This window comes from Sinohyriopsis cumingii, chromosome 3 (assembly GCF_028554795.1).
Source record: "Sinohyriopsis cumingii isolate HCF-2022 chromosome 3, ASM2855479v2, whole genome shotgun sequence".
Classification (NCBI taxonomy): domain Eukaryota; kingdom Metazoa; phylum Mollusca; class Bivalvia; order Unionida; family Unionidae; genus Sinohyriopsis; species Sinohyriopsis cumingii.
The window spans coordinates 80784959-80805564 of record NC_142963.1 but is presented as its reverse complement, the minus strand read 5'-3'; the positions used below and the strand labels follow the sequence as shown (position 1 = coordinate 80805564).

At 35.3% G+C, this 20606-nt stretch overlaps 1 protein-coding gene and 1 long non-coding RNA gene across 3 annotated transcripts in view; both read right to left on the bottom strand.

The window, feature by feature from the left end:
• The window catches only part of LOC149803185 (uncharacterized), a 495629-nt gene that overhangs the window by 459199 nt on the left and 15824 nt on the right, over positions 1–20606 (bottom strand). The gene's annotated exons all lie outside the window — the stretch shown is intronic.
• LOC149803186 (uncharacterized) overlaps positions 1–20606 on the bottom strand; it is a 78022-nt gene that overhangs the window by 49226 nt on the left and 8190 nt on the right. Inside the window, exons 3-4 of one of the 2 annotated variants that reach the window (XM_089952801.1) lie at positions 16896–17015; positions 7203–7339 (exon numbers count right to left, since the gene is read on the bottom strand). In XM_089952801.1, the coding sequence (XP_089808927.1) occupies positions 7203–7339; positions 16896–17015 (257 nt within the window). The remainder of the gene's footprint in view (positions 1–7202; positions 7340–16895; positions 17016–20606) is intronic. The other variant, XM_089952802.1, reaches the window with a different exon arrangement.

The following is a 20606-nucleotide window of genomic DNA, read 5'->3' as shown; positions in this document are numbered from 1 at the left end:
CAGATATAGTGTTCCACAGGGCTCAGTTCTAGGTATATGACTATTTTTATTATTTATTAAAGATCTACCCCTTTCCTTGTGGGGGGAAGACTCAACTTCATCTACACAACTAAATGCTAAAGACACCATTATCAGATATCAAAAACATAAAGCATGAATTGTAAATTTTTACATGCTTCCCTAGACAAACTGGACAGCTGACACACAAGTAATGGCAAATTAGTTAATAGTGGTAAAACTAACATATCATTTATGTCAACAGGGTAAAAAAAGAAAAATCTTGATAGTGATGATCTGTCTAATACGGAAGTAGTTAAAGTTGCAAATATTCTGTCAAGTAACTTTGTAATACTTCACACCTGAGATCCATTTTCACCAACCAGTATAAAATTATCAAACAAAATGAGGAATTATTCAAAGTAGTTTCAAATACATGGGAACTTTGCTCTGGAAAAGTATTCCATTAGAGATTTGAAATGCCTACTGTATTTCTTACTTCAAAAATCAATACAAGCTGTATGAATGTATGTGTGTGTGTGTGTGTGTGTGTGTGTGTGTGTGTGTGTGTGTATATATATATATATATATATATATATAGTGTTACGAATTTTACATGAATACAAATATACTAGTTTCATATGCAGATGGATATTCTGAGACTATGTTAAGTTCGATGTATCACAAAACAAATGTTCTGTATGATTGATATTATGTACAACGTTCAATGTATATCACGATGTCCGCCATCTTTGTTTTGGAGGCAATTTACGTATTGGAGGCACCTCCAATGTGTCATATCATTGGTTTACATTGTTTCAATGCTGTAAATCACACATATACTAGTTTCATATACAATTGGATATTCTGAGACTATGTTAAGTTCGATGTATTACAAAACAAATGTTCTGTATGATTGATATTATGTACAACGTTCAATGTATTTCACGATGTCCGCCATCTTTGTTTTGGAGGCAATTTACGTATTGGAGGCACCTCAGATTTCCACTACGCGGTATATGCAGTCATTATCGAACAGCAATAAACTGTTGATATAACTAGTTTTTACGTAGAATAAGTTATGCTCAACAAGAAAATAATGAACTTACCTTCACCTGCGAGGATAACGCATTAGGATGGTGCATGTTTTAATTTTCCCGCACCACCAACTTGTTTGGAGGCCAATGTTTACTGTTCATACATGTGACATAAGGATTTTAGTGTTTGACCACACGTTTGCGATCAAGATTGTAATAATATAATTAGCATTTAATGTTTGTTTTGTATCTCAATAATTTAACGATATTTAGTATTTACTGAGTCTTAAATACTTGTTAACAATATGTACTATTTTGGCAGAGTGTTACACTGTGTAGTGCAACCAAGGTTATAAATATGGGTGTCGCACAAACCAGTCAGTTTCCCTTCAACCGGCATCGGGTTCGTATACAACTAAAATATATTATTGGCTTCCAAAAGTGATAGGGAATGTTATCATTCTCTAAGTAGAAATAATAATATTAGAAAATATACATTCATTTATGCAATATAAAAATTTAATAATAAATTTATGTACTAAGGAAAATCAAAGCCAAAGATAAAGTGTTGAATACTCTTACGTAGGGATATAGGGCCTCCATAACACTATTTCAGTACATTTGTATGACTTTATATTTTTATCGTAAAAGAAATGGTCACCCGTTTCGCCTGTTAATTCTATTTATTTGAATCCGTTTGTGTTGGGATTTTAATGTTACCCCTATAAACATTATAAAAGTATTACAGTAAATTATATTTGATCAATATTATTATTTAATACTAACTGTTGAGACTGCTGGTTATAAGTATATGTACATTCTGTTATACTAATTTATTTATTGACTAGGAAGAGAATATGTGAATTCTATTATATTGAAGTGTTTATTGACATGTTAAGACTAAAATAAATCCTCTATTTTTCTCATTCAGATTTTATGTTGTTTATTTACTTAGATAAATAATCTCCTCACGGATAAGTAGCTAGTATAAGAAGCCATTATTTCTACAGAGATTTCGTCTGTTATCAGACGACGTACTATGTACTACCAGTACATTATACTATTGCAACCAATTCAAAGTCTCAGTTTGAGGATTGCTGAACCATCGAAACAGGAAGAAATTCTCTAAATATAAGGGAGCTTGCGCTGGGAAATTAACCCCGGGGCAGAGCACGTTACAATATATATAGGCATGTACATTTGAGTGAGAATGAAAACTATTTCCAATCATGAACCCTTTGGAGAATGATTAAATAGACTACCCATCTATTTGTATTTGCTGCCAAGTGCATGCATATTGACTATGTGGGTACATGTGTACATGTATTGGTGACTGTCTATGTTGGCTATATAACCCATTTATAATGTGGGGTCTGGAGCGTATCCTTCTTGTTTTTAATACTAGAAAAGATACGAAAATAGCGCCAATTTGTTGAACAAGAAGAAAATCACAAACGAAATGGGTAAATTAAACATTAGTATATCACTCATTTTACTGCTGAAAATGTTGGTTGGTAACCAGAAATTTGAATCAACATCATGAAATTCTCAACTTTTCATAATAAGTCATAGATTTTGTGTTTTCTTTTCCAAACACCATTTTCAGTACATTGTAAAGTACAATATTCAACAAAATATTGATCAATGAATATGTCTAAAATGCAAACTTTTAGCAACATTTTAATAAATAACTACCAGTTAAATGAAATTTGTGCATTTTGATCTCTGACTTGTAAGATGTTGTATTGTCACTCAGTTAAAGGCATACATGCTTTGTACTATGAAATGAGTTACATCTTTTGTTTCAAATCAAATAAAGAGGGTGGAATATAAGAAAAATTAAACGGCATGCAAATCCTACTTGCATAAGAGCTAGCAGTCATGGTTTGTGTCAGATCATCTCATTTCAAGTGACCAATCAAATAGTGTTCTAAACATTATTATGCAAGTTATATAATTAAAATACTTAAATTAGCCAACTAATTCACAATGTAATCAAAGATAGCAAGGCAACCTAAAGAAACCAGTACTTGGTGAAAAAAAAGCATTCTTTCACAGATGCAATTCATTATGAAGAAGTGAGTTCCCAGTTTGCAGTGGACTTGAAATTTCTGAATTGGCACTCAGAGAATTCCTCACAAATGAGTTAGACTATTACTTGCAATGAATCCACAGTTCCAATATTTTACAAACAGAACAATAAAATAAGCTTTTCCATGAGTTTAAGAAGAAAAAAAAACTTCTGTTTTGTTGTAAATCAATAACAAAAAGCAGTGATCTAATACTGTCCATGTACTGTCTGACATTTGTAAATTTATCAAGGAATCAAGAAAAATTTCACATCATCATTCATTTCAGAAATAAACTTAATTCAGTTTAAATAGAGACAATTATAGAAGTTCTGATGATATCTGCTGATTATAATTACAGCTGTTAAATATGACACTTCGGGCCTGATGGCCTTGTGAAAAATAGTTGGCACCATTCACAAGCCAAAATTGACATCCTCATTTGACGCAATTCTTGCCAATACTTCATAGTGATGACGATGGCTACTACTTTACTTAATGAAGAACATCCACCAAAAGTCAAGTCTCTTGTATGTTCAGACCATTTAATTTCCATCGGGTATGGGGAAGGACTGAGTGAGGGAGGGGAGAAGCCTAAAAAAAAAAAACTGTTATGCTTCTGATGCATAGAAAAAAGACTAAGTTATTGTTTGTTTTTGTTGAGAAAAAAAATTGTCATAAAAAGATAACAAAATATCCCCACTGGAAAGAAGATCCCAGCCCATACGAACACCCACCGCCAAGTAAATGGTCAGTCCAACACAGTACAGACACAGTAGACCCTATTGCATAAACATCGAGCAGGTTCAACATTATGTACATTCAACCTTGTGAACACACTTTTGGCAGTGTACCAAGACTAAGCACACGGTTTGCATTTCAATGCAAATTTCAGGGGTTGGGGGTATTGCAAATAGCAGTTTTACATCTTATCTGATTACTTTTCCTTTGTAACTCTGAGGTAAATTCATACTGTCAAAAAGAAGATAAAAGGTGCACCTGTCATCCAATCTGTGCACATGTAAATTCTGATTTCTTTGAATAAAGAATAAACATAAAATTGCTTAAGTGATCTACATTCCAGTGGTCTTGATGTAAAAATCTTTGGCTACATTGTTTAAATTAAACTGGGAATGCTCATTAACTTTGACACTAGCAGTAACTGCAAATGGAAGTACTGCAAAGAAACAGAGCAATCTTTGCTAAACACATGTTTAATATACAAATATCATCTGGAATGGTTTTTCATCCAAATGTACATTAGACATCTAAAGATACCACTCCACCACAGAACTTCAAAACAAAGCATGCATGTAGTTTATTGACTGCCCCACCACAATACATGCAGAAAAAAAATCTTATCACCTGTACTGCTAAGCGTGCAAGAAAACTTTGAATTTAATGTGGCAAAACTGCCAAAGCAATTAAGATTATCTCATGTTTTACAACTATTAGCAGGGCCCCGAGTGACCGAGTGGTATAAAGCACTCACTGTTATGGATCACTGCCATCTCACCTCTGTCTGCATGGGTTCGAGTCTAGGGCTCAGCCAATGTGGGTATGTGAGAAAGCTTGCTGGTAGCTTCTTGTGGTTTGGTGGTTCTTTCCGGGTTTTTCCCAGGTTCTTCTTCCACCATTAATACTGGCCACCATGTATAGCCTATCTTGTGCTGAAAAATGGCATTAAACCCTATAACAACAACTATTAACACATTAAATACTTTGTCCCTTAGACATTTCATGTCCCCCAAATTTGGAGAATGGAGGACAAAATACTAGTTGCAACACTGCTGTTATTTCAACAGGAAGTTGCAAGCCATGTCAAGATCTGGTGTGTCCCTGACTTTTTATGTTAACAGGAAGTCACGAGTCATATCAAGATCTAGCATGCCCCAGACTTTTGATAATTTAAACTTGATACAAGTATTCAGTGATACAGGACAGATTTCCAACCAGATAACTAAGATAAAACATGACACATTTGAATGGTCAAACTCATTGCACATTATTCCACATTTTGCTTGGTTTTCCAAGTCATACTGGGCAACTGGTTATTGATCTTGCTGCTGTAAACGACATTTAGGGTGTTAACCCTTTAGCTACTATAACTGTTGTGCAGTTTCACTACTGCTGAGTGCTATCATTATAAGTTACTGCATTTGTATAGGAAAATAGGAACAAGTTTTCGGAATGAATACTGCATGAACTTGTGAGTGCAGTATATCCTTCCGACAAAACGAGTTCATATTTTCCCATACAAATGCAGTAACCCTTTTTATTATATGCTCATTTTTTAATTCTAACTAAGGTTTAATTATATAAACAAAATACACTACACGAAACAACGTAAATGAATGAATGCCGTATTCCAAACTAAATACACAAGCGCAGATTTGACATTACAAAATGACATCATTATTAATGCGCACATAGCTCCGCCCAGATAAATTTGAACTTAGTCGCGCGCTCAATATAACTTTCGAAAGAAAATGGTGTGTCTAGTTAAAATTGAAATTTGCAGTCATATTGTGAATGAATGCTTTTCCATTTGATGTGGAGTGAATACATTTTGGTATTTTGTTTCGATTCGACGAAGGTTTGTGATTTTGGACTGGATTCATCTGTGCAAATTATACATGAAATAAATCGGACTGAAGTGGCGCGGGAGAAGCGTGTTTACGTCTCCAAATGTGTTTCTGTTTCTGTCACTGAATGTTTGAAATCATAACGTGGGAAAATATGAAGTCTTTCAATTGCAATTTTCAAAAAGATGCTATGGAATTTAATGTGTATTTCATTTTGAGTGCAGTAAGGAGGATGCAATTGCACTTATCATCGAAATTACAGCACACTTTCGAAATGTGTAATCCGGATTGAAAACCTATGACATGGCTCATGTAATTCGGATTTGCAGAATTAAGAAAAAACATTTTGAGGAAATTCATTATGTAATACTGTAAGTATATTTTATTTTGCCATTCTTATCACCAGATAAAGAATACAGTATATTCCTTGTCACTTGTATGTTATTTGTAAGGACATAATGGTCCGTCTTTTATATAATGTAGCTAGCCTAAATCCGTAACATTGTATCAACGTGGAATGTGCCAAAACAGCTGGGGGTTTCTTTTGCAGTCCATAAAACATGTTTTAGTTCATTCAGAAACAAATTTAAATAACCACAACGTAAAGAGCCTCTTACGCGTGTATATGATTTGTTTACAAATCAAAAGTGCTGGTGTCTGCGTCATTGTTTGTTTACAATAAAAAGTAGTTCCTTTATTCACATGAATGCTATATGTGTATTGTCGCGCGCGTTCAGTATCGGGGAATACTAAACGATTCCGACAATGTAAAGTTAATGGGGAAAAAAATGAGCATATAATAATATCAGTTACTGAGACTACTGAGGCTGGTTGCTAGACTGAATACTAGAGCATCATCATGGCTGACCACAAAAACTGACAATGAAAACATGGTTACATTTATTTCATTATCTCATTAGTTTTTGCTGGATTTTGATGAAATAAAAAACAGCATACCTTGTATAGTGTCTGTTATTCATATATTTCCAGGTAATATACTCCTACATCCCATCATACAAGAAATCCCAGTCACACATAAATGATGATGCATATTCCAAGATGATACAAGCTTTTCCATCAGACATTCATGAAAAAACTTGAGAATATACATTCTCATTGCTTAGTGGTCCAAGCTCAATTACTGAACCAACATGAGAATCAAAATCATTGATCTCGAACACGGCAAGGTCATAACGCCATTGTGCAGGTAGCACTATGTCCACCTCGTCATCCGTGTTGAAATGGGACTAACATCAATATCTGATCCATTTTCTAAGAATGAACCAATAAACCCTTCGATATCACTTGCCCTTTAAAGTTGCTCATATCTGAATCAGAATCCATCTTTGTTTATCTCAACTACACGTGTTTCGTAAAGTGCAGAAAAGCCCTGACAGTGTCTAAATTTAACCTGCCGAACAGTGAAAAAGCAGCTAAACAGTTGTTAGACCATTTATGGAGTTTTGTCATCACGTATGGATTTATCATGTGGGAAATAAAGTAATCAGTCTTACCATGCCTGGGTTGTTGCCATCTCTGATGGGTGGGGGATGGTATCCCATACTGACCATTCTCTGTGCCTGTTCATAAGCAGCAGCGGCTGCAGCATGTTGTTGCTGATGCATTTCATCTGGGTAGTGATTCATGGCACCTGTAAAACAGTTATTGAACCTCAAGTATAACACAACTAGAAATATGTTCATGGATTACAGACATCCCACCAGTGCCTGCAAAACCTTAACCAAGATGTAATAGTCTGATACACATCAACCTACCACTGTTGTGAAAGGAAATAAAAGGAAATGAAATAAAAATGACCTGGTAAAGTTACCATTCATTTCATCATTTCAGCTGGTTTAGTTTTACTCAAGAAGTAGATCAAGTGGTGTGTATGATTCATATGAGCATGGTTTATGTCTGAATGTTGTATATATGAATAATTTAATATATGAACACCACTCCACATATTTTTTCTGTCAACTAGGTCTTAATGAATAATGTGGTGACAAGCAAAGGTGATAGCATAGATTTCCTTGGGATCTCAGCATTTACAGAAATAAGAAGAGTCCCAATACTATTTAAATGGAGTTTCTGCAAAAATGGCAAATCACATGTCCATTTTTTCGCCTTTATGAAAGGCTGGGACTCGTCCTATGGGGTTAAAGAGAAACCTGATATTGGTAGCTTTTCTGTGAACAACTATTTTTATTAACACAATTCTACATAAGTAAAACTAACCTTCCTCCGAAATATACATCACATAATTTTCAAATGGGAATTTTGACACAATGGCATATCAACACAATCTAGGTTATGTAGTGCCAAGCAAACTGATAGGCAGCAACAACAATAAAGGTTTGCCATTATCTTCCAGTGGGTTGATTGTTCTTGCCAGGATTTGCCAGGTTTTTCTCCCACTGGTTACACTCGTAGCCATGTATGGAATGTCATGTGATGAAAAAATGCATTAAACCCAAACCAACCAATAGTTAAGACAAAATCCTTGCCAAATTAAAAAAAAACAACCTCCAACCAAACAATAAATTTGTACCATGACAAAGGTTGCAACCATATTCGAGGTTAAATAAGCATCATTTTAACATGGGAATAGTGATACACTGCAAGCAAATAAGTGCTGATTATTGGGGGGGGGTAGGGTGGGGATGCGGGTTTAAACATCACCATGGATATTGTGGCTGCAATGATATTTTTCATGTTTTGGGAGGTCATTTTTATTTTGGACCAACTACATACAGTAAAAAGAGTTTCTGTAGAACCCTATGACAATATGACCATTCCTTCAAGAGTAGTGAAAAGATTTCAAGATGGCCAATACTGTTTATCACCATTTGTATTTACAACCAACTTGCATATTAACCTTTTACCTCATAGAGCATAGTGACAAAGTGCAGCGTGCTATAAATAGAACACCCGTTACCTAGTCGATCGCATACGCATAGGCCTGCCTGTGAACTGTTAAGCAATGTAGTGTATGTTACGTTTAACAGCAATTTTAACCATTTGACATTTTTGGTATACATCTATTATATGTGGAAAAATTTAAGAGTAAAGTCCGATTGTTATAGCTGTGTAATTTTTTTTTCACGGAAGAATTTTTTATATGCTTTAAAATCTTGAGAGAACTCATTCACCATCATGTCAGTGAGACAACGTGACCAACCGTAGTTGCCATTTCCCATACTCGAAATTTACAAGTTATTCATCTGCGTCTACATCACTAAGTCATCTGAATTTGATAATTTATAAACTAATTGCTGCCTACATCAATATCAGAGCCTTTACCTAAGTTATTGAATCTTTCATAGTTGTGATTCTAATCGTGAAAACTTCATAAGTACTGAATGAAATCTGCGACCGCCATTTTGGAGAGTGGAGATTACGACCCAATTACTTTAAATAGCAGATATCGATCAGTGCATAAACAGAGACCACATGATCTGACATAATTGTCATTTGAAGAAATGAATGTAATATCTAATAGGGGGGCTTTCCCAATGGTGGCGCTATGAAAACCAGCTCAAAATGGCTGATGTTTACAGCAGGCGTCGAAAGGCGCTTCCATGTGAATGGAGTAGAGACGTCAAAAGGCGCTTCCATGCGAATGGAGTAGAGGCATCCAAAGATGCTTGCATGAGGTAAAGGGTTATGACAAGTTTCTCATGAGAACAGGTCTATCTGCTCTGAAGACCTAGCTATTACAAGACTTCCAATATTGCTGGTATGTACATCTAATTGGCTGGGGGAAGCAACAAGATTTAAAAGATGACCACCATGGCCATGAAATTGGAGGTCTGATTCGTACGTACCATTTTCAATTAGGGTCATCTATTATATATTACAAGTCTGGCTGGATGTCAGAGGGACAACATTTTCATTTCAGAACAACCAAATATCTTAAGAAATTCTTTATCGAAAACCTCATGTTGATATGATTATCCATTCAGGTGCAGTAAAATTAACAAGATTAACATTTAAGTTAGGCACAATTAGACATAATAATAAGCCTTTTCATGAAAACTCAATAATATCTAAAAATTGCTCAAGAGGAATAGCAACAAGACTTCTAAGATGTCCACAATGATGACCTAGTTGGTTGACCATGTGAAACCATTTTCACTTTTGGACCAACTAGGCAGCATAATGTCCTTTAGTGAAAGCCCACATCAATAAGACCTTTCATTCTAAATTAATATTAAAAAGATTTTCAAATGCCAACCACAATAACAATACCGGATGCCTAAAGGGGCACACTTTATTTTCAGGACCAATTAGACATCACCTTTAACCTTTTTGTGAACACCCTATGACCAGCGATTTACAAATCCATTCACCCAACTCCTATGACAAGCTAAAATTTGGTCCACACACGCATAAGATTTCAAGGACTTAACAAGCAGGCAAGTAAAAAAAAATTAAGAGTGATACAAGATATGAGAAATTTTATTGATCATAAGAGGTCTGGGAAAAATACATACACCATTAGCTCTGTACAAGCTGTATTTTACGAACAGCTACTTTCATCTTATGTACATGTTATTTCTATCATGTAGCCAATGTCAAGGTCTTGCACATACATCAGAATGTATCTACTATTTAGAGCAAGTTTTGACAAATAAGGAATAAATATTAATATTTCAACTTATTAGTCGCATTTTATTCATAATATTTGTATGTATCCATGATCTGCACACTTTCAGGCCTTAGGCAGTTTTCCAGAGTATTTAAGTATTTACAAACACTTCAGTTGTGATTATAAATAATTAGTCAGGATTCTCTCTCTCCCTCAGATCTACCTATTTCCAAACCTATTATACCTATCCATTTATCTATATACCTGTACATGTCTGTTGTTGCTCTTTTGACTAACTTAATCTTCATTTTAAGCTTTCTAATTCACACACACACACACACACACACACACACACACACATATATATATATATATATATATATATATATATATATATATATATAGAGAGAGAGAGAGAGGGAGAGAGAGAGAGAGAAAACCTTAATTATCAGAATGTGGTTGCCAACAAAGAACAAGACAACATAAGTTTAAATAAACATGAAACTATTTCCTTAAAATACAACGTTATCTTATTATTTTACTGATGTTGGTATATCATGTTTGGGGCAGGCTCAAGTTTTCCATGGACAATGTTTGAATTTCCACTCAGGTTGCTTGGAGCAAACAAAATTGTCTTCATTTCAATTTGGCTTGTTTTTCTACCTTTTACTTTTCATTCTGAAATACCACTGAAATGAGGGGATGACTTGCACGCTGTCTGTTTTTGTGCAAACAGCATGTACATCAGACTTGTATGTAACACCATTTTCATGTTCATATGACCATTATCACCTTCCCAGCTTCAGTAATCTGATATACCTCCTTACATTAAAACTAATTGCCCTCATCACTGTCATCAGTATTTGTCAAATGAAATTATCAGCTAAAGATCAACCATGCAGAAAATCAGCAATTCTGGGTTTTCTAGGCCTGTAAAACTTCCCTGATGCAAGGTTCAAACTATGACAGAATGCTTGTTCCTAGGTGCAATGTGCCAATCAAATTTAGTTTAACAACCAATGAAGAAACCAGATGTGTAGGTTTTTTTTAAAAGACAGTGTGACAAGCATTAAGAGTGTGACCTTTGCTGCAACAAGCTCTTTATGAGTGAATAGATGAATAAAAATCGTATACTGTACAGAATACATTTTCATAAGCAAGACTAAACTAATTTGGGCGAGTTCTTGTGCTTCACTGGTCTCCAAGTGCATGAATTCATACAAATTCTGATTGACTCACACAATCATGCACTTTGGCAGCATGGTTAAAACACATGTTAATGACCATCCATTCAGGAATATCAATATTAAAAGACACTGTCATACTGGATGTCACATTAGGCACCAATCAGTCATCGTAAGAAGTCTCTGTGAAAACCATAAGTCAATATGGCCATACCTTTGGGAATAAGTAGCAACAAAAAAAAAGAACAGATATTCAAATGGCCACCATGGTGGCATGCATACACATTACCAAATGAATTTCTAAGCTTTATACTGATTCATCCCTTGTTTGAAAGAAAAACAAACACAATCTATCAAGGTTTTAGGAAATACAAGCAAATGAAAAACAAACGTAAAGCAAAATATCTTTGAACATGACACTGAACCAAGGTCAGTGGGACAAGCATGCCAATGAATGGTCTTGGCTTCATTAGTAATTCATATTGAAAGAAATCCATCAAAGGGTTTAAGAAAAACAAGCAAATGAAGAAAACAAAAACCAAAAAAAACGACTGTTAATGCTGCTGCCACCAAAGCCATGAGAAAAGTGATCTGTTTCACTTTTCACTAACAATGAAAAACTGGATTTGAGAATATTTGTGATAATTCTTTGTTTTCCTTCGTATTGCTCAAATGCATGCCATCTCATATGCCATCATATAGGGGTCACTACAAATCTATATATATCTTTTCTTTTGGTATGCACATCCCTTTAACTGAATTGTTTAAAACTTTTTAATTACTCCTTAAAGAAGTGGGGGGAAAAGAGCCATTATCTAAATATTCCCCATCACAATGAGGGTAAATTTATGTCCACTCTATGGTACAAGTTAAGATAGCATGGCATTTAACAGACAAAAGGATGGAAAGATGGAGCTAACTGAATATTCCCAAATTTTTTATAAAGTTCAGAGATCTATAAACATCTGAACAAACAGCACTGTCAAATTTAATTCATTACATCAATGATGTGACATTTTGTAAGCACATGTTTCTCTCACAGGAGTAAATAATATTCTGATATCACAGAATGTATGAGCAACAATAGTTAAGCAGACATATGCCCATGCACCATGTTATGATGTAACTCCACTCCCACTACATCTAATATGTACACATATAGCACAGCTGTCACAAATGCTGCCATGATCACTGCAAAAGTGATGCATGTCTTTGCATTTGCTGATGCAGGCAAGACAATAATCAGATGCTTGCAGAGATATGAATTTTAATGAAATTAAGAACTCCACATACTGCTGTCCCATCTGCCCTGCTAAGGCATATTCAAAATAAACAGCAAGTCACTGCAGTCAAAAGTATGTCACTCTGAACTCAATCTGCCTCTGACAAGTTGAACACTATAATGAATACATCAAGTTTCTTGACTAGACTGTCACAGAAACTGAGCTACACGCAAAAACATGACAATGAAACATGTACCAATAAAACCCATACAAAGTGTTATCTATGAGGGACATTTTACAAAATTATAAATCCTCAAATCTCTAATTGAAAGACTTCTATCATACTCAAAATGTTATGAAACAATGAAACATTCCTCATTACAACAATTTGTAACATGTAAACATGTGGCTAAGAGTGACATGGTATCTAACTGTTCACATTAAATGTTTCCACATCTATGCTGAAGCAAACTTTTCAATACATGGAAGAGTTTTCTGTTAATTCTTTTCAAGAATGAATGATTTTCACATCAATACTGGCATCACTAGAAAAGTGGAAGTTTAATAGAATATGTTGTACAGCATATTTCACATCAATACTGGCATCACTAGAAAAGCTGAAGTTTAATAGCATATGCTGTACAGCATATTTCACAATAGTATTATCAGGCCAATTTACTTAAAGCGCAGGGAAAATTTTAAGCTGCATCATTTACTATTGAATAACATGTTCATAACAGAACCTTTGATGAGCAACATTTTATTTTTAGAATAGAACCCCTCAAAGGGATTAGCGCTCTACTGGGCAAAATTGATTTCCAGGAATTTAAGGCAAGAAAAAATCTTCCTTTTAATTGTCAGGTGTTGAAACCATTTCTAATATTCTTTAAAAAAACCAAGATTTTTTATTCAGCTGCTATGGTACAATATTGTATGTCAGCTCTGCACCATTTAAACCATACCGGTACTGATTATCCATTCAGAGAGAATAGTGACAAGATTTACAAGAGATTTATCATGGCAGCCAAACTGAATGTACAACTTGCACCTTTTTCATATAATATCAACTAGGATTACTGAAAACCCCATATTGATATAGCAGATGTAGAAATAACACTATTTTCAACATATGATTTTACTATTCTGGACTAGCAATAACTAAGATCTTCAAGATGGCTTATGTAGTGGCCATATTGGAAGTCAGCTTGGAATCTTTTTTACTTAAGATCAACTTGACATCATAAAATATCTTTTGCTGAAAACCCTGTGACAAAACGACTATGATTAAGCAGAGCTGTGACAAGATCTTTAAGTTGGCTGCTATTACAGCCATATTAGAGGTCAGATTGGCATTACTTTTATTTCAGATCAGACATCAGATAGGCAACATTTTTATTTAGCATCAAACTAGACAACATAATGTCTTATGGTGCACACCCCATGTTGCTATGACTAGTCATTCATGAAGAGTGACAATAACCAGATTTTCAAAATAACTGCCATGGTGGTAATTTTAGATACAAGATCTGCACCGTTTTTTTTTAAGGATCAACTAGACATCATACAAAGTCTTTTTTTTTATATAGAAAACCCAATGTTGACAGATATGCAACATTTGTATTTTGCACCAAACTAGACAACATAAATGCTGCTATGACCATCCAATCAGGACAAGCGATTAAGATTTTCAAGATGGGTTCCCTGGTAGCCAAAGTGGATGTCAGATTGGCCCCATTTTCATCTAGGACCTAAAAGACAGTATAAGAAGTCTTGCAGTAAAACCCTAAGCTGAGATTTTCTAGATGTATGTCACGGTGTCAAATTAACACCTATCTCATTTGGGATCAACTAGATTTCCTGACAAGTCTTTTAGTGAAAACCCAATGTTAATATGACTTTCTATTCTGGAAGAGTTGAATGATTTTCAAGATGGCCACCATGAAGCCATACTGGATGTACAAGCAGCACAATTTGTATTTATGACCAAGTAGACCATGTGATGAATGTGAGTGTAAAGTTTCAAGGCAATCCTCAAGTCATTTCAGAGTAGTGATAACAAACTTGTGCTAATGGACATATGGCCAACCGACAACAGACCATCCAGTAAGCTCTTCAGGTCTATGACCAACTGAGCGAACAACACCATTTCAAATTTTTTAAGTCATGGCAGAGTTCTTCTTAATTACTGTTTATCCTATAAAAACATCCTGCCAACATGTTCAGGCTTTATATCTGGCTGCATTATATGTTTTCATCAAGCACATGTATCTGACTCATGCATATGTTCTAAAGGGTGAACTTTGACCTGTAATACCCTGCCAGTGGAACACATTCTTGTCAAGTGTCAACTTCCACCCTGAGAAATGAAGTTTTTTAATGTAAATGTGATGAAGAAACTGTATGATGATGTACTACAAGAGAAAATCTTGGACTTTTGAGGGAATGTGCTCCATACAGCAATATCTGACAAGTTTATAATTTTAAATTCTGTATGGTTATCGTTTATTATATATTATAACTTTTACAGAATTTTAACATTGTTACCACTCAACTTTTATCATGCAATGCTTCATTTATAATGTTATCTGTAAAGCTTTCTCATCAATTCATTTATCTAGAACTTTACTTTTATTCATCACTATATACAGAGGTCTAGGAAATGCTTAATCACGCATATTTTGATGCAAATTTTCTCTCTGGGATGCAGAAACTCATGCAGGAGTCATCATTACACATGCCATAACTGGGCAGCAAATTCAAAGGCTTGCCAGTCCTGCTTCGACTACCTGCTGAATAGGAAAATATGTGTATCAATTGATCTTTTAACAGTGCAGACAGTGGCTGAGAGATCCCTGGATGTGCATGTTGTCATCAAGAGGAAATCACGCAACAGCTGGGCGGCAAGTTCAAGTACTTTGACCAACTGATGAGTGGTTGGAAAACATGCTGACATTTACAATGACCGAATTCAGAGGCAGAAAGACCCAGAGATGTACATGTGATCATTATAAAAGTACATCAAATGAACAACTTCAGCTTTCATTACTGTGTTTGTTTTCGAGTGTAGCCAAATAAGTAGTGCACGTGACCTCAAAATCAAGACACATTCAGACTTAGACAAAATGCAGTTTGTAAATTTGGATAAGTACTTTGGGGTTGAAAAGCTGATTGATGAAGATGTAATGAGATTCAGAAGAGTGCTAAAATTGCTAGAACTGAAAAAGTTCAAACAGAACAGCAGCCGAGTGAAAGAAAGTGTGTGATGCTTGACTTAGTGTTTGGAATAAGACCTTTCCAAGGATTGACAAAATTTTGTGTTACTATGAAGGACTAACAATAGTTACATGCCAGTGGTGTAAAGAATTTGGAAAATTAAACTCAGTGGCAACCACTGGTTCTTCTCATCTGGACATTTAGCCACTTCAGGTATGTCCAATATGCTTCTGGGAGGGGACTGCAACTTTTTTGGTGGGACTCATATATTTCCCAAAACAGTAGTCCTGGACTCCGAGTTTTAAAATCCTAGCAAGACCTCTGTACATAGTTAACATTATGCATGCATGCATCCATCCATGTATGCATTATTTCTCCAGAACTTTTGCAACAAGAAAGCATCCCTGTTCTTAATACAGAACCTAAGTTACAAAACTAATTTACTTCTCCTTAGTTTAGGTGAATGTCAACTGTAAATCTTGTAGAAAATTCCCTGGACAGTCTTTACAGTACCAAAATGAACTTGTGCATCATTAAAGGGTAGCCATAAAAAAAGGGTAACAATGTGCCCATGCCGTTTTGTAAAGATGTCTGCCTAGACAGTATCACCATGGAAAAACTTTTCAGTTAAAAATTAATGGAGTGGAAACTAAATTTTACAGATGGAGAGGGACCAACGTTACATAGTACACCCCATCTTTCAAATAGGGTTGGATGGTTTATAACAGCACCTTCAGCACTTTATTGTGGCTAAATCATGCTGAGGAAAAGGGAGCTAAGTGCCTTTCCCAAGGACACAGATGAAGCTGACCCAGGCTGGCATGGGTGGGTAGTAAACCTGCAACCATTTCATTACGAGCATGATGCTCTACCAACTGAGCTACAGTGACTCCCAGAGGACATATAATAATTGTCTAGACAAATGTGTACACACTGTTAGTCTAATCAAGTGTAGAGTTTGGCTGGGATGCGTAGTAAATCTGCCTGCATGCATACCTCTGTTCATGTTTGCATTCATTGCAACTGATCGAAGGGCAGTGCTAGCTGGATTAACTGTGGGGTCAAAGGATGATTTTAAAGGTGGTGGATCACTGGCTTTTACGCTTCCTGTTCCAGCTGAAATACATTCAGAAAAAAAAGCAAATGTTATTTCAGAAGCTGCAACCAAGTGTGAATCATGCTATCCAAATTAAAACACCTATCACATATCTGAATATGTTATTTTAACTCATAATGCACAGTACAAAAGTACATGTGCAAGTTCCAGTTTCAGGTTCTTAGCTGTTTTTAGTCTCAAAACTACATCATGTGTCTTTGTAAAAAATCAATTTGTGTATAATATCGGAATATTGCTTGCAAATGTTTAAGAGCAACAGCCACCAATACATGCAAACAAAACAGCCATACCTGTGTGTTAAAAGATAAGCATTTAGCAGCCGTGAATGTATATCATAAATGCCTGCCTAGCTACATATTACATGTAGTTTTTATTCTATTCTGATGACAAACTTTTGAAAAACATGTAACTGGTAAGGCATAAACTAGCACTTGAATTCCAATTTGAAACAGTTCTATAACTGTGCAAATATTGGAGTTTTAGTACAAATTCTGGCTCAGGTTTTTAATACCTCCGGAGCTAACTATAAATAGATGCCACAGGTGTGTCAAGTAGTTTCATACTACAGCCAAATTGTTCACTCTCCTGCACAGCCATTCTATTGGGACTACTCTCAGCTTTTAATTTAAAGACCTTTCTGCTGGTCTATTATTGAAGTGTAACTTTTGTGGGGAATTTTCTGTTTTTTAAAACAGAAATTATTATTATTCCCACTATCACAGACCTACCTACCAAACAGGTCTTTCTCAGTAAGGCAGTTGATTTTCTTATGATAGGCCAGGTTTCCGTAAGTTATGTGTATAACAAAGTATCATGTACTACTATTGTCAAGACCTATGCATCAACAGTAAACTTTAATTAAAACTAAAAAGTTTGTAAAGTACACACAGACCATAATTACATCCAGGATAATTTCATAAATTATAGTTCCAAACTCCATGGAGCTCAATGGCTTCCTGTTATCTCTCAACCTGATAATCATTGGCTATTCTTTTTTCAGTTTCAAAAGGTGACAGCAATACTGACTCCTGCCATAATTAAAACAACATTATTATTCAATAAACATAACTGCTACCCTTTGTCATTTTTCCCCCCTCAAAAACCTGAATATTCCCTTTTATTCTTCTGTATTAACAAAACTTTTTAAGAGGCTTCTTGTCCCTTTCATCTTGAACATGTATAGACTGCTGGACAAAAGTTGTATAAAATTCAATAACTGCTTGATCATGCTGATGTTCTGAATGAAAAACAAAAAATATGTGCAGTTTAAATTGTCTGAGGTATTCCTGCAAAATTAGTCTGGTTTCCTGACAAGCTCAGGCAAATCTAAAATGAATCCCTGATCCAAATCAAAGAGAGATATACCAGTATCCAGATTTTACAAAATAACATTTCCTCTATTATTGCTTTTCTTCCACAAGTCTGTACTTTAAGGGTCATTTCCATAAGACGTCTGGTAAAACCATAAGGGTTGACATCAGTTTTCTGTGTAAAGGACTCTCAGTTTATGACACACTGCAATCTTGGGGATGCAGAATAGGTAAAATGTGTTTTCCTGTATGTCATAAGAGGTATTGGAGACAGAAGTCACTGTGGCTCAGTGGTGAACAGGACAGACTAGCAACTGCAAAAGCACCGATTTTATATCAGCTGGCATCAGCTACCATTGTATGTTCTTGGGGAAGGCACTTTACCCTAACCTCATCGGCACTTGTGATGCTGTGCCACAATACATCAAACTCAGTTATCAGAAGATATAAATCTAGGCTTCCATTTCAAAATCATACATAATGCTGCCTTAAGTTTGGTCAATGCTAAAACCAATTTATTTCTCAAATTCAAGTCCAACTAAACTTTCAGCTAATGAGGTGTATCTATGGTAATTGCTACTTACGCAAAGACTTGTTTTTTGTGTGAAATATTGACCTGATTATAGTTAAATAAATTTGTTGTTTGTGATATAAACACCTTTATTTTCATTACTAAAGACTCATATTTTAGTTCTTGTCTATTAATGTTCTTAGGATGAGCATGAAGAAAGAGATTTGACTGTACTTCCATAAATTAAGTGATTCATCATGTTCTAAGTAATCTGATATGAGCCCTAAGCTTTAAGACTGAGATAAAAGTAACAGACAAATTTTCATCTCAGAGAGTAAACAGATCTCTACAAAATACATAAATGTATAAAATATCCTCAATTGGAATTCAATACAAATGCAATTCTAAAAAGGTGCAGAAATTTTCCTTACAAGATCACCAAATCCCAATCTGGCACAGCTCAAAGAATAAGAATTACCCAGAAAAATATGCATTGGAAGCAATCATTCTTCATAATTCTACCATCCCATCAGCCTGAAAATTAGTCAATGTACTCATATGCACAGTACCTGTGTTCCTTATAAATACAGGTATTTCTTTCATCATTTACAAAATAATTAAACATTGTAGCATTAGGTTTTCCTATGGCACAGTTTATTTAGTTTGTACACATGGGGGGGGGCATGTCTCCTTTTTGTGTGCATACTAAATGGACAGCCTCTACAGTATTTGCTTACCTTCCCATTTGTTAGAACCCCTAAAGAAAATGGGAAAATTTATCATGTCTAACCAGATTGTCACCATGGGGTCCCTAACACTGTCACCTCATTGGTGTTTCCAACTAAACAGAATGTGTTGAGGCAAATAAGTAATCACATATATGTGTGTGCGTGTGATTTGGATTTTTAACGTAAATGTTTCAGTCACATCGCTATGTTGCCTGAGGTGTGGCAGTTTATAGTGATGTCTAGCCACAGACACGTAGCACAACGTCCCACCCACTCACATTATTCTGACTCCAGGCCGACCAGTCATAACACTAACCTCTTAATGCTGTGTGCCTAGCATGACAGCTGTTAATACCATTTTATATAAAATCTTTGGTATGACTCTGCTGGGGTTTGAACCCGCAACCTCTCCTAGGCAGATGCTCCAACCACTAGACCACCCAAGCAGTACCAATCAGTGTATTAACTTTCTTTTTCTGGTTTCAAAAACAGTCAATTTCTGTCAAAGCTGTGGTCTGCATCCATTTTTTGTAACATCTTACACCTCTCAATTGATAACTCGCGCACATCGGGATCCAAAAACATTTCACTATAAGTGAGGCACGAGTTATCGAGGGACCTATAAAAAAAAAGCCAAAACCAATAAAGGGATCAACGTATAGGGAAAAAGGGGGGGGTGGGGGTGGCAGGTTATTGTGTTGAATACTCAACTTACAATCAAGCTGTGAATAAATATCTCTTCATAAAGGTGTACTTTATTTTTTCCTCGGAGAGCAACATTAATTTCAGAATAAATTACAGTATACTGAGGAGATCATCAAAAACATTATTCCACATAGTTTCCATTCGTTTAACACATATACCACTTCACACATTGTGTACTACATCACTAATTTGTTTGTTGAATTGGATACATTCTAGTTTTATTACTTGATTAAACTTGGATGGGTTTTTAATACAAAAGATCAACAGTCTTTTCGAGAAACATTGTCGATCGAACGAACAAACAAACGACAGACTTGATTCAGGTAGAAATGAAAA